General features: G+C 42.7%; 1 protein-coding gene across 1 annotated transcript in view; it reads right to left on the reverse strand.

Moving 5' to 3' along the window:
* Positions 1–6,416, reverse strand: part of DPY19L1 (dpy-19 like C-mannosyltransferase 1) — a 44,803-nt gene extending 38,387 nt beyond the window's left edge. The window contains exons 1-3 of the mRNA XM_066321807.1: positions 6,074–6,416; positions 5,107–5,175; positions 11–35 (exon numbers count right to left, since the gene is read on the reverse strand). Of these exons, the coding sequence (XP_066177904.1) occupies positions 11–35; positions 5,107–5,175; positions 6,074–6,371 (392 nt within the window). The 5' untranslated portion in view covers positions 6,372–6,416. The remainder of the gene's footprint in view (positions 1–10; positions 36–5,106; positions 5,176–6,073) is intronic.
* Positions 6,417–18,513: the final 12,097 nt, after the last annotated feature.

Raw genomic sequence — 18,513 nt, forward strand, 5'->3', positions numbered from 1 at the left:
TTAACCTTACCAATGTAGGACTCCTGCAAAAACAGCTGTAAAGGAAACAAAAGGTGCGAAGTTACTCAAACATTGAAATGACTGAACATGAAATTGTGTTCACTGTAGTAATTGCAGTACTGCTTCAGAGATGCACAGAAGGTACTCAAGATCCCAGCAAACAGAAGAATAGGAACATCTGAATTAACCTCCACAACCAGGTCTTTGAAATTTTTCTGTGGTATTCAGCACTAGGCAACGTGCATTTCAACCTACATCTTGCATTGTTCAAGCTGACCCACCAGTATCTAATGCACACATTCCAGTTATCAACAACAAAACTGAATTACAAGCATTTTTTCTAATAAGCATAAATATTTTTAGAATTTTTGTGACGCCTACTGTGACTGTTCACTCAACTCCTGCTCAGATTTTCACTAACTCATGCTAAGGCCTGAAGCACACTACGAGTAGCACTGCTAGGCCAAAGCAAGGGCAACCAACAGGCAGGACCAGGTGGCCTAAAAGGGCTTAAGGTCACTCTGCAGCCTGCTGTCTCCTGCAGCCACCTCCTGGTTTACTGATTGTTTGGCAGCTTCTTCAGAATCTGCTAACTCATGGAATTGCTACAGACCAAGCTTTAAGGTGAAAACGCATCAGCTTAGCCGAAAAATTTCTGAAGCAGACCAGGCAGCAGCTGGACTCTTGAGGCTTTCTTGCTTCTTAGTGTGACACAGGTGATACAGCATCATGATGAAAAAGGAAGGATGAACACTCCCACCATCATCTAGGTAATTATTTTGCTGAGAGGCGCACAACTGAGAAATTTCAAGTTGAGCTATAAACTAGAGAACTTGAGTTCAAAGCCTCATGCCTTAAATGATGATTTAGTGAATTCCTACATTAGACTAGCCTGTACAAAGTGGACTGGCCCTTGTTTGTCATGTTTGTTTTTCTTTCCTAATGGACTCATAAAATAAATTTTAATTTACAGAGCACACTGTGCTGTAAATATGAGAAATCCAAATGGACCGTGACAATCAACACAAATCTAATTGAGACTGTAATTGCTAAAAAATTATAGACTCTGAATACAGTAAAGCTCCATTTGAAGACTATCTGCACTGCTGCCATGTAGGTACAGAACAAGAGAGGTAATCTGAGGGACAAAGGGAAGAGACAAATTCTGATAAAGCAGTGGTTTAACAGTCTAGGTCTCTGACCACTTGGGCATGATAAAATCCAGAGAGAGCAGGAACCACTCCATTTTGCTTGAGCAGTGCTGGCAACACATGCAGCTTACCACGGAAGCAAAACCTGCACTAGTGAGGGATAATGGGAAGGCATTTAGAGGGACCACAGTGCTCCTCCTAGACTGAAGGTGCCTCAGTCGCCCTCTAGGCTTTCTGCCATACTAAGATCTGGCAGACTAGTTGTCTTTAATTCATGAAAATCTTTATGGCTTATTCACATAAGCTGAATGGAGCAGGGAGAAAGTGGAGAGGTAAACCACATTCCCTGCTTATACACAGCTTTGGCCAGAAAGGTGCTGAGCCTCGTGTCCCTCTCCAGGGTGCTGACTGGCACACACCTTCCCTCCTTCTATCCCCCAGACACTGCTGTTGTCTCTCTGAAGATGGGGAATGGGTCATGTTGTTTGGACATTGACAAAACACAAAGAAATGCCTGCATGCTGATGCAGAATATAGTCTGAGAGTTAGTGAATGTACATTTGTTCAGGCTGCATGTTACAAGACTATCCCTGTCTGTTTCTGGAAAGCAGCACAGGGATAAGAAAGAAAAACACCTTGGCAAACCCACTAAATTCATGTGGAATGGGAGTGGACTTAAGGTACACTTCATGCCCTAGTACATATACCAAATATACATATTTTATATATATATATACACATACATATTTATTTATTTATTTATTCTGCATTTTCCTCCGACACAGAGCCTGGAAGTGCTGCTGCTGCTGACAGTACTTGTTATCATGGTCACAACAAGGCTCCTAACTGTAGTGTGCTGCATTATGATCTAATTTTAAAATTTAAGTTTTGCATGTGAAGAGATCCAAGGTGAAGCTGGTTAAGACAAAAAATAAAAATAAAATTTAAAAAACCCCAAAGCAAAACAACACAAATTACCACCACAAAACAAAAAGAAAAACACACACAAAAAAAAACCCTTCCAAAATTCTAAACTAGCTTCTGGTACAATTTAACAACATTGACCTCATGCTAAACACTTTGCACAGTGGGTGAGGCGATACTATACCACACTGAACCTTCCCTCAGAGTTTTAAAGCTCCACTTCCATCACTGAAATATGTTTTCAAGGACAAGCCTAGGTGCCAGCTAGAAAAATAAAACCTCAATCTTTCAGTTAAAACTTACTTTTTTGTATACTTTCTATGAAAAAAAAAATCACCAAAATTGCTTGGTGTAAGCAGAACTTAATGTTCTCAGAAAGGTTCAGGAGTTTTTTATACTAAGAACATTTATATTAGTTCTCATGGAAAGCTGCAGATGTCTTTTTCAGAAGAGCAGGTATTGATATGACGTGGAATTCCAGGTAAGCACATTAGCTCTATCAGCAATGCAGCAAACTGTATTCCATACCAAACGCATGTTTTGCGGCAATTGTATGGAAAGAAATAGAGCAGCCATACCTCTTAGTTACTGCTTATTGAATAATAGTTACACATGTGTACAAGCATTATTTCATCTCTCAGCAACATTCTCAAGATTCCCAGTAAGATTAGATGCTGAAATACATTCACATATACACACACAAGCTATAAAAAAATAACAATTTTAAGACAGATCACGTTATTTAAGAATATACAGTAAAGTCCAATGAATATTAGTTACCAGGACTGCTCATTAACTCAAATTCATGTGGTTCCAAATAAGTCAAATATGCAGTATTTTATTGATGCAAATAAATTATCTATTATTATGGAAATTACATTTCACATCCAGACATACCACTTATTCCATAGAGGAATAAAGTCTTTAAATCTGATTCTTCCCTTCAGTTAATGTTTTATTGAAAGTCAATGCAGTAAGTGTAAATACATTCACAGTTATTTTGGAGAATTTCATATACATTTTCACAGTATCGTTCTATTACAAGTACACAGTGAAGACCTTTCATAATCACACAGCAATTAATGTTAATTACTCATATTTCAAGAGACAATGGGCGTAATTCATAGACTTCCACTCTAAGTCCAAATCAGCATTTTTCAACAGACTGCATTGAGCCAGTTTCTGATGCAGCTCAGCTCAGTTAAATTACCACCCTTTGATCTCATTAATGTCCTTATTGGAGAGGGAATGAAGGAGGGGACAGGAAGGGAATACTATGGTCCTAATGCTATAGGCACTTACACAGCTACTAAGTACTTGAACTTGCAGATGCCATTTTCTCACCCAGCCTAAAAAGCCCTAGAAGCAAAGCATATAAGATTTTTGCAGACTAGGGCTATTATGTAAAATTTGATAGATTTCCTATTTTTGCCTCTGTGTTATTCTAAGAAAAGCAATATGAAAGGCATATAAAAAGGATCCTAATGCTGGAAATTAAATGCTGAAGAATACAGAATGAAGAATTCTTCTTAATGCTGAAGAATTTACTTACCAAGAGAACAATAAATGCTGAGATACTATAATCCAACAGGATGTAAAGGGTACAAGAAACTGATTCATATTTTGCAAATATCCACAAAGGGATCAGGTAGAAATACAGCAGAACTGAAAACAATGAGGAACCTGCAAGCATTGACTACTTCTGCAGTTTATTTTGAGATCCTGTGCAATATAATAAGAATGTCTTCAGGAATAAGGCCTCAAGTCAATGCTAATTATGAAAAAAACCTAAACAACATAATAGGGTGAAGTGATGTATAAGAACATCCTTGAAAGTCTGACAACATTACTGCTGCACATAAATTGGAGATAATTCATAAGGGAAAAAAATTCACACTCTATAATTAAACTAGTTTCAGCTGGGGGGAGCCTCTGTTTTTAAAAAAAGGGCCTTAAATCTTGAGCAAAGCAACAACAAAAATTCAAATTCCACTAAACTTAAGCAAAACTCACTATTTCATATTTAGTATACGTACATTCTTTGCTACTGCAAATACTGTATGCTGGTACATACTTCACTATTAAGGCTTTATGCCAACTGGAAAAAAATGTCCCTGAAATATTTAATAGGTTATCTGGGTTTCACGGACAAATTCAAATTCCAGGAATTATAAAGCTCTCTTCCCTAATCTGCTCTCAAACTTCAATCAGAGGAAAGCACTTTTCAATTCTGACCATCATTTTAGCATTTCTATGTCATTTAAGTAACTAAGAGTCTAGGAAATGCTGAATAAACAGACGTAAGTAAAACAATTCAGGAACACTTTATTCATTAATTAGTTTGTAAGCTAAGAGCTGCTTCCCTGCTACCACTCTGCAATGCAATTCATCAAACTGAAGAAACTCCCTCTGGCAACCAGGACTATTGGTGATGTGATTAACGGTACCAGCATCTTTGGAATACCCTGACAGCCTTTACTAAAATACCTTTCAGGGTATATTTAATGGTGCAACTGACAAATATGCTATTACTTAACGTTTGTTAACTTCAGGAATGCATCTCTTTGCAAATACTTTGTTTTTTTCAGGGCCTTAGTCATTAGCCATTTCATTATTTACCCAAAAATATTCCCAAAGATAATAACATCCAAATTTACACCCCTCTACAACTGTATGCACTTCCACCCATAATTCTTCCCCAACAAGGTGTTATGATTACACTATTTAATAACAGTTGCTGCCTTCCCCCCCCCCTCTAGAAATTAATGACTGGATAGGAGAAATCCATAAATATCAGGAAATTTTTTCCTATAAATATTGTGATAAGACATCAACTGCTACAGTAACAGCTTTACAAAAGTTACCAGGTAGGAAATGATTTCCTGTCCCTTTTCAACATCAGCTATGTTTTTTTTTTTCTTTTCCCAAGTTATATTTCCAAATATATTTTGACACAATTTACTATTCCAGAGAAAGAAAGATAAAAAGATCAGTATTTCCCCCTCCCTCTCAATGTATTCCTTCTACTTACCCAGAAGGAACGTAAGCCATATCTTGCTATCAGCTTTTGTGATGAAGGCCTTTCTGTCGACAACAAATACTGCCAAAAGAACACAAGCACCTTAAGCATCACTTAAGCAGTGCCTAAAAAAGAAATCTGAAGTCTGCAGCATTAGTTTTACGTAAAATTCTTGTCTAGACCTTAAAAATGCTGAAAGAAACTTCATACAGCAAGTTCGTAACTACACATAAAAGCTTTAAACATCACAGATTGACTACCAAGGCGACTATATAAATCATCAGGGTTTTAATTTCTGAAATAACTTTTCAGAATTTACTTGTCAAAAGGGATTTCCTACACAGCTATGTTACTGGCAAATTTTTGCTCAAGTAGAAAGTCAGACTTTTAAAGAATACACAACCCTCCATGCTTTTCGGCAGAAATAAGCTGGTCATGCCAGCAGCGCAAGCTGCGATAGAGAACACCACCAGACAGACTGTTTTAACAAGAGTTAGTTACACAAACAGCACGTTTCCCCACTTCTCCCCCAAAGGATGCTGAAGCGGTAAAAAGCCCTCTCCCTTTCGCTTCCCCGTTTCTCGCCGACCCCCGTGTGGGTTTTGGCAGCTTTTCTCTCTCCTCACCGTCCCCGCGCTGTGACGGGCAGGATGGAGCAGGGCCCGGGCACGGCGGGAGCGCGACCCCGCCGCCGCTGCCCCGGGCAGCGCCACACACCGCCCGCCGCGCCTCCTCCTGCCCTGCCCCGGGAAGGACCCGCCCGCCGCCGGACCCCGACCGCCGCTTCCCGGGGAAAGCCGTCCCGGCGCCCCGGCAACAGCCTCCCCGCGCCACGGGGCAAGGGTACGCCGCTTGCCGGAAAGAGGACGGGCAGCGGCGCTCGGCCCCACAGCCCTGCCCCCGGGCGGAAGGGCTGGCTCCCATCCCAGCGGGGGCAGAGGGAGCGGGGAGGGCGCAGGGTTCGGGGCAGGAACCTCACCTCGGAGCCGGTCTCCGCAGACGCGCAGGAGACTCAGGGGGCCGCGGCCCAGCACGTCCCGCTCCCCGTCCGCCGCGGGCCCCTCCCGGTAGGGTCCCCGGGGGTCGCCCCTGGCTCCCCGCCGGCCGCCGCCTGCCTTCCGCATGGCGCGGGCCCCGCCGGAGACCTGCCTGCCGGGCGAGTGCGGCCGGCGGCCGCGGCTGGGGCTGGCGCCCGGCGACTGCTGCTGCTGCTCCTGCTGCTGCCCGGGCTTGAGCGGCGGCGACTCTTTGTTCCTGCCTCGGCTCGGGACGACCATCTCCGCATAGTCCCCGCCGGGGCCGGGGCGCCGCGCCGGAGGGGAGGAGAGCCGAGCCGAGGGGGGCGGCGCTCAGCGAGGAGCTTCCCCCACCCCCCGGTAGGGCCCGGAGGCCACGGGGCGGAGCCGCAGCCGGCGGGCTCGTAGTAACGGGGCGAGGGGGCGGCCGGCCCGCGCTCCGCCGCCGCCCGCTCCGCCCGGCCGCACACGTGGGGCGGGGGCGGCGCTGCCGGCGGGCGGGGAGCAGCTCCCGCCGCCCCGCTCCGCCCCGCTCCGCCCCGCCGCTCACGGCGCGCCGCCACGGGGCCCGGCGGGGAGGAGGAGGCGGAGAAGGAGGAGGCGGGAACAGGCGGGAGCGGGGATCTTCCCGCTCGCTCCTTCCCTCTCCTTTCCGAGGGGCGGCCGCGGTTCTCCCGCCCGGCCCCGTGCGGGCGGGCCTGCCCTGCCCTCCGCGCTGCTGCGGCCTCGTCCTCCGACGCCTCTTGGTGTCTCGCTCGGTTGCCTTCGCCGTTCCCGGGCCGTTCAGCTTTGTAACATCGGCTGCTTAAACTGTGTCCACCCTAGAAGTTCGCGGCACCCCCTCCCCCGCCCAAATTCCCAAAAGTTTAACTTCCAGAAGGTAATTTGTCTGTGTTGTTGCTATGTCCTATAGGGCTTCCGTACCACGGAAAACACCCCTCTTCCTTCCCCTGCTCCTCGTTCTGGAGCGTTATTGTGGGGCTATGTGCCTTCGCAGTGCGGCCGCTTCGCTCCTGAGCGCCCTGCAGATCCAGCCAAACGCTTGCTTTGGGCCCAGAGGTTAAAAGGCCCCGTCACACGTAAGCTCTGTGTAAGGTGGACCCTTGAGACGTGAGGTGTTCAATGACTTTTCCAGAGCAATTATCCTGAGGAGCTCCCAGTCGCTATCGCTGAAGGTCTTACTCAAATGTACAGCACAACTGTGGAAATAGACCCAGCTACAGCAAAGCCACTGTTCCTCCTTGTGCTCTCCTACTCAGCACAGAGGAGCGCTCAGGCAGCAGCTCATCCGATAGGAATATAGTAATATATTCATTTAAATACCACTTTTGATAGTGTTGATTAACTGTAGCAGAGTATAAACTCTTCAGTAGCTGCGGCCTCTCCAAACAGACCCATTTCGCTCCTTCCTACCTGACCTCTTCTTTTTTGACTGCACCTATTCCTTGCCTCCCAGGTGCTTCTCATTGCTGTCTTCAGGCTTTTCTTTATCCCTCTGCACTCTTCATTTCATGTTTCTGCTCCCAAGTTTTCTGTTTGAATTTTCCATTCAATTCTGTTTACTTTTCCTAGCCTTTCCACCTTTTTCCTCTGACATAACATACGTAGGTTTCTTCTACAATGTTTACAACCTCTTTATATCCATCTCCTTTTCCTAATTATTTTTATGAATCCTATCCTGTGAAACACAAGGTTTGAGTCTGTGGCAAATACTAGACTAAGCATTTAAAAACTGTTTAACAGATACATAACTGGCACATTGTAAGCACAGGAAAGTAATTTTTGTTCAGATTCAGCAATTGAAGCAATGGAAGTGTAAGAACACGATGGCTTTTGCTGTCTTTGTGGTAGTAGTAAGGCTGCTTACACCTCAATAAGGGTGTAAAGACACAAACTGATACTAAACAAAACAGCCTGTGGGACTGACAGAATTCCTGTGTGTCCACAAGTTCTCTTGGCCCCATATTTCTTTCCTTGCCGGGGAGAAGCACTCTTCTACCGCTGGCTGTTTTGGGGGGATAACTGCAAAGGATATGTATTACACTGATCTCAAAAAAGCAAGCAAGGAAGAAATACAATTTTTCATATAAGACAGCCGGTCTCCTGAGTACCCAGACTCTTCTTCCAACATGAATTATGTGTGGCACTTTCATATTGCAAGAAACATTTATCTGTGCTTATTACATACTAAATATAAATGAAGGCATAAAAGGAACACCCTTCAAGTGTTTGAAGACTACATACTATTTTCCCCACCTGCTTTTCAGGAGAAAAAGGCCCACAATCTGCTGTTTTTGGTATTTGATTTTAATTGAGTAGCCTTGTTGTAAATTCAGTAACCAAAGGAGTCTATTGTTGCTGTCTGAGTGATTGAAGGGTACAGGCTCCAGATAGAGTTTTGTACGTAACCAGCATAGAAAAAGAGCAATATGATATGTTCTGCTGATTTTTAACTCCTGTAACCTATGTTTCAATTTTTGCCAAAATCAATAGAGTCATGGAACACTTAGAAACTTGAAGGGTTGACATTAATTAAAGTTCATAAAATTGCTGTGGAATGGCTCAGCCGTTGAGATTAACTGCGCCTGCTCCAGCCTGCAGCAGATCAATTACCTTCAGGCTGTTTTCTCTCAATAAAACTCTTCAGGCAATTTATTTCAACAGGTACCACCCACAGAACCTGGTTACAAAGGCACTTACTACTAAACAATTCTAAAGGTTTTAAAAGTTACTATAAGTGTGCAAAAACAGAGCATCACATTCTTAAATGTAAAGGTGCCCATATTCATCAACCATGAATTGCTATCAGAAACCTCCAACACTACTTCAGAAGAGCTGCAGTAGAGTACACCTCTGAAAATGAAATGACATTTTTTTCTATCTAACAGTAGTAAGAAAATAAAGCTTTGGTTTATGTTGTCACAGGAATTGCATACTTTTTTGAGAAGTGCTAGGTTTGATATCCAGCATCACGTTTCAGGCAGTGTCACTCATTACTAATCCTGCACATCACAGCAAAAGGAATGATTCTGATAAATCAGCCCATATGTTTCTGTTTATAACAAAAAGGAAGGAAAGGAATATATCTCTGAAAATAAATTTTATTTTTCTAAACTCTTAAGGGTGCTGAAGGCCATATACAAGTACATAGGAGAGACATCATCTTAATCAGACTGTCCTAACTTCTTTTGTCCAGGGAAAGCAAAATCCATAAGATGGTGTTCCTCAGTTTTCCACTGTCCCAGGACAAGGCACATTCTGGAACACAATATTTCTGTTTCCGCTAGGTCTTCTCTATCTCTTTGGTCACACATTTTCTATGATCACTGGACTGTTTGTTCGTATTTCGAAATCACTCTGACAGATATCAGCAATCTCAGCTGGGTAGTGGTTGTGACACACTGTCAGTGGAAATAATTCACAATTCTCAGATATAAGCCCCAGCTAGTGAAGCACATTGGCCTTGGCAGTTCCTGTATATCCTCTAACAGTATTTGTTCCTCAGGACGCTGGATGAGCACACCTCATTACCAAACAGTCCAGAGCTTGCTTTCCTCCCACTCATTCTCATCTTGTGTACTGTTTCATTACACCAGTTCTCTCTTCTTCTCTTGCCTCAAGTGAGATCTTCACTTTCTAGTTTATTACCAAATACCCTTCTCTCTTCAGTGACTTTCAAGGTAGTCTGAATAAGGGTGCCAGTAGAGATTCCTTTTTTCAGTCTGTAATGATGTTTCTTGTACTGCTCTGCTTTGTTCCAGTGGCACTGCCTCACAGCATATTCTGCAGATTTTGTGACAAGGCTGCCGTTTCCACCTACCACAGGGCTTTGCTTCTGTGAAGTTTCTGTTGATCCCCCACACTTTCACACGTTCAGCAACAGACTTAATAATAGCAGGACTGCATTGTAGCAAGTGAGGGAACTTCAGACTCCCTTTCCTTGGTTCATTTAATCCAAGGTTAGCATGCAGTGAAGGCATGTTCTAGAAAGTATGTCTCTTCAGAAAACCACTGTGTGATTGCTGCATGGTTAGATGTACTCAACCATGCATTCAATGAGCCATTTTGAGTGCTGACAGCAAGAGAGCTGCAGCAGTGTGGAGCTCAGAGCCTCAGGTAACTAACCGGGACGTAAGAGATCCATGCCATATGGCCATATCTGACTTAACTCATTATTTATACTACTTGAGCTTCAGTCACAGAGCAGACGAATTCTTACTTACAGAAAGATCTTTGTAAAAAGAGAAATATTTTGGACCTCTTGTTGTGACGATCAGGCTGAATATAAGTGCAGAAGACAAAGGAGTTCCGTAAGGCAGAGGTAAAGATGTAGAATTGCCACTGGAGTTTTTACGTGGAGGAATTTGCTAGGGAAAAACAAAAACAGCAGAATGCTGTGGCAAACTATTATAGCGTCTACCTTGTCCTATTTAACAGCTTTGTGGGACCAGTTCACTTCTGCAGGATACAAATATTCCCCCTTGAGCTAACCCCTTAAACATGGGGTTTATATATCTATATTCTGAGGAGGGGAAAGTATGCTCCTGGTGGGTTAGTAATCTAATCTCTACTTGCACGTGGTCTGCTCATATGTATCTTCTCTCACTTTTAAACTTGCAGTTGCATTTCAACTTATATATATATATAAAAAACCATGTAGAACTGGATTATCTGTGTCTATACGGCTAGCTGCTCACACAAGGAAAACCTTGTTTCTACTAGAAACAGATAAGAACATTTTACCTAGCTTGCCTACCCTGGCAACAAAAACAACTAAAGAAACAAATAATCACGTACTTTGTATGAGGGGTTCCGAAAGGCCTTCTATCTTTGACACAGAAATGACTTCCTTTGTTTTTATAATGTTGATTATAAGTCTCAAACTTCCTGCTGCCAGAATAACACTGAAGAACATTAGTGACTCAGAAAACCTAATTAGTCTCCACCAGAGTTCTTCTTTCTATGCTTTCATTTTCCAGTACCATATACTCATGCTACCTTAAGTGCTTCCCTGCAGCTCTGAAAAAAAATTGTTAAAAGAATAGGACTGCTAAATACTATGACTTCAGGAAAGAAATTTAGGCTACACTGAGAACCTTTCAGATAGTTCTAACGTATTTCCAGTTATCCTTACTGCAAACAGAACAATGAAAGCAGCACAGGCATTCATTTGTCCTACTGACCAGCTGACTGGGGAGATTTGGCAATGCCCCTTCCTTAGGCATGGAGTGTGATCATCTCCTCCCAACTGAGGCCTGGAATGTTTCTGTAATTTTTCATGGTTCTGAGGACTTTTAACTCCTCTGCATGACATAATCGCCTTACAGATTTCAAAATGAAGATCTCTTGCTGTACACGCCACATTCTTACTGCATGGCATTTGGCCACTGTGAGTAGTCATGCTCATTTGGCATAGATGCCATGATTCACAGCCACAGCAACTGCATCTCATTATGCTTCTATTTGGAGGAGCAAATTACAGAGTAAGTTATCCAAGGACCACAGAACTCAGTATTTACAAGCAGAAGTGATGGATCTGGCTTCCCCTAACCTGATTTACTAGCCACGGTGGTTTTACTTAATTTTTTATGGAGTCAGTGTTCATCTGCTGTGTCTCTAAGTAGCAGCTGCCAAAAGATGCGCCAGAGAACACGGAGGAAACAGCTTGCAGCGACAAGGAGAAGCTAAGTGATAACAACAGAACAGGACCATATGAACATGGGCTGAGCTACTACTATATTTCATGGCAGATGCTCCCTGTGTGAGGTTGAGAATATAGACACCACTTATGGTGGAAATACAGGAAGGCCAGCAATGGACTTAGAAACAGCAGAAAAGCAATGATCTGGAAGTGCTCACAGAATAGCTTTTCAGTGAACAACTGGTAGAGCAGCCAGATGTGAGAAACGGTGGGGCTCTTGAAACGTGTTGCCGTATTGAAGTCAGTATATCTGCATCGATGGAGATTTACTGGCAAATCTGTTTTGGCAAGAGAAGCTTGTGGACCACTGTGAAATACAAACAGCTGTATCAGAAACAGCAGCAGGGTCTAAGCTTGCCTATTCAGATGTTAGCAAGTTTATTTCTGTTTCACACTTTTCTTAGCCTGATTTTCATTTCAGTGGGGATTCCAGAATTGCTTTGCTGCCCTGGTTACTGGAGGTAGAGAAGAGGCACATTAATAGAAATAGAATAGAAACAGTAATAGAAAGTTCCTCTGGCAAACTGAACAACATGGCAGACAAGACTGAAGGCAAGATAATCCTGCACATCAAACACCCCTTAAATGACAAAGTCATGGCTTGGGAGTGCTGTTTGCTTCCTGTATATGACTGAGAAAGGGTGAATTCTTTATGACAAACTGAGGTGACTAACACAGTCACTGAGGGCCAGGGGGCATCCTTTCTTGGTAAATCTGGTCATTTTGCAAGATACCTTATAAAGAGGAGAGGAAAAAAAAAAAAGAAACTGAGGCTACAAACCCTTTAATCTATACCCATACAGAACTAAAAATACGATACAAATTTTACACAGAAAAATTTTGAAAATGGTCCGTGGAGTCCCTATTGGTGACTAAAAATAGTAGCTGCATCTTCTCATCTCCTTCCTCACCTTTTCAACTTTTTGACAATCTGTCTCAGAGCATGATCCTAAATACTTCATTATACATTCTTAAATTTCGTTAAGAATAGCACCCAACTCATGCTTTAAAGACTGTGTTCACAAAACCTTAAGATGTGCCACAGTGTCAAGCATCTTGATGGAATTCATCGTTTTTTTTCAATTTGTTCCTGTGGAAATTTGTAGTGATCGTGCCTTTACACTAAATTCAATCCCTCCTTGCTTTTTGATACTATTTCTCTAGTCTCTAGAACTACTAGAAACAAACAGAGCTCTTTTTCTGTTGGAATAGGGCATTTGTCTGTGTCCGATCAGCTGCGCTCACAAAAAGGCTCAATTACAGCCCAGTTTGAAGCGTATTTTTGAGGTCACAGTGCCCTCTACTGTCCGATGCATCCTCTCTGCTGCAGCATCATCATAAATAAAAACAACAGCAGGTGAAATAACACATTCATTTGTGTTTCAATATACTCTTTCTACTAGGCTAGTAGGCCAAGTCTGGGGTTGCTTGACTGATTGAAAAGAAAACAGATTGCCCGGGCCATTATAATTTCTTGCTGACTCTAATGCTGCTTTGTCAGAGTTGCTGATAATTTAAATTAAACCACTGATCTACGCAGGTCTTGAATCACACCTGACTTGTAAATGTTGAGTAAGTCTACATAAGGAAGCACTTGAAGATGCATGCAAAGTAAGAAGAACCAGGACTGTGTTTCAAGTGCAAATTGTAAATACCTCTGCCACAGATTTGTATTGCTCCAGGTGATCATTCCAGCTCTGCAGATACAAATTACCTGTTACATACAGAGGTGTTCTTTACAAGGTCCTCTTCAGTTTGTGTTTGCCTTCACTCTGTCCATGAGTGGTGTGTGGCAATGTAGGCAGTTTCACTTCCCTGTGAGTGTTGCCTGGAGCACCAGAGACTGTCGTGTGAGAGAGCCTGGGATCATTCCTGCTCTCCCACCAACCACTGCTCACAAGTAGCCACAGAGAGGGAAAATCCTACTTACTTCTGAGGTTACCAAAAACAATTTTAAAAAAGTATCTATAGGCAACAAAAATCTCTAGCCTCACCCACTTCTCAAGAAGCATGCAGCTGTTAGCACTGAAGAGATTATGTGAGGGGAGGGGGAAACCTTTTAAAATATACTGTTTGTTTCGTGTTCTCAATTTCTTTTTAGTTTGACAGAACAACTCATTATGCTCAGACGGCAGCAGCTGACTTATTGTTTCACAAGGCAGGTGCAACCACTCCAGTTCCTCAATGTGCTACAACTAGTTTCCCAGTAAGGAATCTTGTAGCATGGCTCCCCGTGGCATGACACGTGGGAGTTCAGAGGATTCCCCTTCTGGAGAGATTACACTGGTGATATATATCAAGGTATATACTGATGATGGACTGAAGCCTGAATATAGGATGGCATTCATTTTCCCCTGCTAGCCCCACAGCAAAATGTGGAGAATTCACTAAACAATGCACTTTCAAGCATGCACATGCAAGTGTATGTGTTTGCATGCATGCATATGTAAAAAGCATCTATAAAATACTAAAAATCCTGCACTGCTGAGCATGGAAGGCATACTTCACAAGACAGACTTGTCTTTTGCCAGTTCTCCCATGCAGCTGTCACATCATAAAGTCACAGAGAATTTAATTGAGTAGAGCTGTGGTTCAGAATGAGTCCCAGGGCTGCAAGAAAACTGGCCCACTAGTAGTCCCGGGTTTTGCTGAAAAAATACTTCCTAGGAAGAATGCTTTTAAAATTGCCACTTAATTGAAGAAAAAAAGATGTCAAAGATCAGAATGCAGAGTGACTGTCAGAAAAATATGATAAAATTTTAAAAGGTATTTTCTCTTTAGAGAAAACTTTTCAATCTGTTGAGGTGGTACTTGGAAAAAATTCTATCTGCCTTTCAAACAGAAAGAGCTTCAATGCTTACTAACAACTCACAAACTGCCTGTACCAGATTTAAAGTGGTTTTATGTTAGCACATATGCAGAATTCCTTTTTACAGGCAGCGTGGAGCCTCCACATTTCAGCTGTCATTATAAGCCTTATTGCCAGCATTTTTAGAAAAACGGCAGAAAAAGAATACAAAATAAATTATGACAGTCTCAGTTTGCAGTCATCTGTTAACTTTGGTTAGTACTGAGGAGAGCTCTGTTAAAGGAATGTGTCTGATAGTGAACACTGCGCTTCAGGAAAGATGTAGACCCACTGAAAGACAGGGACTTTTCCTAATCTCCTTTATCCCTTGCTGTCATCCTTATTTTACATCAGCCATGGTAGTTGCAAAGCAGATTTCCCCCTCCACCAAGCACATACTCACAGCAGAAAACACCCTTGAAGTTCTACTTAAGGAAGATGTAAAAACTAGCCTGGAGAAGAGTAATCAGAGGGAATGTAATATCAGTTTTCAAATAGGCAAAAGCTTGCTACAAGAAGTGACAGAAGCATTGGATAAGGACTGAAGGGCTAAAATTTCAATCTGGGTCAGGTTAGATGGTAGGCCCAGTTTCTAAAGAAAGAATAGTTAAGCATCATAATCTTTAAAGGACCCGTGGAGTCTCCATTGTTGGGGTCTCTTAAAAGCAAATAAGATAAACATCTCCCAGAGGTGGTTTAATTATAAACCGATCTTTGCTTGAGTCAAGGAGATGATGTCTGAAGACCCCTTCCTGCCCTACCTATTATTATTATATACCAGCTAATCCCTCAGTGAGTATTTATGAAAAAAATTCATCCCAAGTATCCCCTGACCCAGCTTTGAGCTGGAGACCACCCAGCTCCTAATATACCGAGGAAAATGCTACTTTTACCCTGAGATGCCATGCTGTTTATCATAAGAGCTCTAAGTAACTTGAATATTATCAGTCTTCAACAGTGAACTACATCGGCAGCACCTTCAGATTTTGCCAATACCTGAAAAAGAAGAAAAAACCCCACAAACAAGAAAACAGAAAGAACTCTGAAAGCAAAAGAGCAGGGACAAACCTGTAATATTTGCTTGGGCCTTTCTTTGGAGGTGGGAGAGCAGCAGGAGAAGAGAAGGAAGGTGTAACACTGAGTTTGCAGTTGAAAACTAGCCTGGGTCTTAAAAAGGCACACAAGTTTCACTACTGGATCTGCCAGAGAGCTACTTTGTAAGTACAGTGGATGGTGTAAAATGAGGTGATAACAAGGAAGGAAGAGAACTGTGACAATAATTGATTAGTAGCATTGAGAATAGGGGATATGTATGCAGAATGAGAATGAAGAGGAGCAGGCAATAAATGAGGAAGAAAATGAAAAGTCAGAGGACAAACAAGGAAAGAGAAAAGAAAAGTCGTATTGGAAAATAACTTTAAATGCGCTTGTGTAACAGAGGCCTAACTCCAACAAAGATTCTGTGCTTTTCAGTTTTTTATATGTTTTAAAAGGAATGCTACAGGTTGGGAAAACATATCTAAGTGCTGGAGCTAATCTTGGCCCTGGAGCCTGGATCCCCTGATCTGCTGCTTATAGTAGGTCAGAGACCCCAAAACCTCACACTCCCAAGGAGATGTAAAAGCCCGTCAGCCATGGTTACATTTCTCATAAAATTCAAGAGATTGAGAAGGTATCTTTTTATGTACCTTCTCTACCCCAGGATACAATAAATGTTGGTTTCTCATGGAATCATATCCACTCAATTGCCCACATTCAAGAGTGGGTCTATCTGTCTCTTGTGTGATGAGTTTTTGGACTGTTTTCTTTTGAGCTCACCCAAGGTTTCTTCTTCCTCAGGATTTCCAGAAATAAGACCTAAAGATCTTGTGAAGAGCCCATTTCTGGTCCTCCCTCCTCAATGTTACTACTACCCAGATTGAAATCATAGAATGATAGAAAATGCTGTGTTGGAAGGGCCCCATCAGGATCATTGAGTCCAACTCCTGGCCCTGCACAGGACACCCTGAGAATCACACCATGTGCCCAAGAGCACTGTGCAAACACTTCCTGAAATCAGACAAGGCTTGGTGCTGTGACCACTTCCCTGGGGGCCCTGTTCCAGTGCCCAGCCCCCCTCTGGCTGAACAGCCTTTTCCTGATAACCAATTTAAATCTCCCCTGGCTCAGCTTCATGGTGTTTCCTCAAGTCCTGTCACTGATTGTGAGAGTGAGGAGATGAGTGCCTACCCCTCCTCTTCCCCTCATGGGGAGGCTGCAGACTGCATTGACGTCTCCCTCAGTCTCCTTCAGGCTGAACAGAACAAGTGACCTCATCTGCTTTCCCTACAGCTTCCCCTCAAGGCCTTCACCATCCTTATTTCTCTCCTTTGGATGCTCTCTAACAGCCTCGTGTCTTTTCTATATTATGCACACAGGACTCAAGGTGAGTCGTTTGCTTGGCTGGAGATCCTGTGTGTGATGCTCCCCAGGCTGGCCCTCCTGGCTGCCAGGGCACTGCTGACTTGTGTTCAGCTTACTGTCAGGCAGGACCCCCAGACCCCTTTCTGCAATGCTGCTCATCAGCATCTCATTCCCTGTGCACAAAACTGGAGTGGCCTTGTCCCAGGTGCAGAATTTGGCACTTGCCCTTGTTAAATTTCATAGAAGAACAACTGCACCCCTTGTACAAAAGAAGAGGAAAGCCAAACAAGGCGAAGAAGTTTGCACCCACTTTGCATAAAGAAAGATTGCAACTGCACCTTTAAGTTTTTCTTACACTTCTCCTGCTGTAAGGTCCTTAATAAATATTGTCGAGTTTCTGTCCTATCTCTGCTCTACTCTTTGGAGTTGCCCTATCCTTGTCTTAAAGTCCCTGAAAGTTTAGCACTAGTGGAATTGGATTTTTTTTTTCTGGGATTTAGCCTTCCTGTTTCTAAAAAGCTCACCAAACATGGCTTGGAAGAAGGAGGAGGAATTCAAACTCAACACCAGTCATATGTCTTTACTCCTCAGAGATGGCAGGGCTATGGCAGACACATGCTTTGGACTTCAGCATTTCCATTAAAAGAGAATTATTCCCATTTCACTAGGGAGTTCAGCTGAGACAACCTGATCTTTTGCAGAGATTGTATTCATCCTTTTCAGTGTGTGATTCCATTTCTTTAATTGTGCCCACTTGAATACAAAATCCAAACCCATTAAGCTTAAAGAGGAAAGTAAGTCCTTATGCTCATGATTCTTACTCAGTTTCCTACAGAAAAAGACATTTGGATATGCAGATACAAATTTGTCTAATTATACAAAATGATTTTTTACTACATAGCCAGTTTCAACTTAATTCGACATTACACTTTAAAATGCTAGGGTGTGGCTTTGTAATTTGATGGCTTCTGTATTAATGACAGTTTAGATCAACACAATCAGTGGAAGGAAAAGGGGACAAAATGCTGAGACCCGAAGTGAAAGGCTGCAAATGTATGAAAATGATTGCCACAAAAGAAAATACATGGATCTTTATGCAAACATGCAATCTACATAGTTTTGCCCTGAGTAAGGTGTTAGGTGTGGCATGCTTACCCGGTTCAGCAGCAGCAAGTCCTGAACAACTATTCAGTTACACAACTCTGGTGTGGAAAGAAAGCTCTAAGTGGGTGCAGACATCTGCTTTAATCCTTGCAAGGCTTCCTGAGCTTTATAAATTGGCTTTTGTGTAAATGAAAATCAGGCTGTGTGTTTTCTGCCTGCTATGGTGTTGAGTGCATTTTCCAAAAGTATTTAAAGATTACTTCTTTGTTAAGATACAGACCAAAATAGTTGTTTTGTCTACCTGGAAGAAATTAGAAGTAGTACATGTAGATGCAAGCTAATTCTTT

Source organism: Sylvia atricapilla, chromosome 1 (genome assembly GCF_009819655.1).
Source record: "Sylvia atricapilla isolate bSylAtr1 chromosome 1, bSylAtr1.pri, whole genome shotgun sequence".
Classification (NCBI taxonomy): domain Eukaryota; kingdom Metazoa; phylum Chordata; class Aves; order Passeriformes; family Sylviidae; genus Sylvia; species Sylvia atricapilla.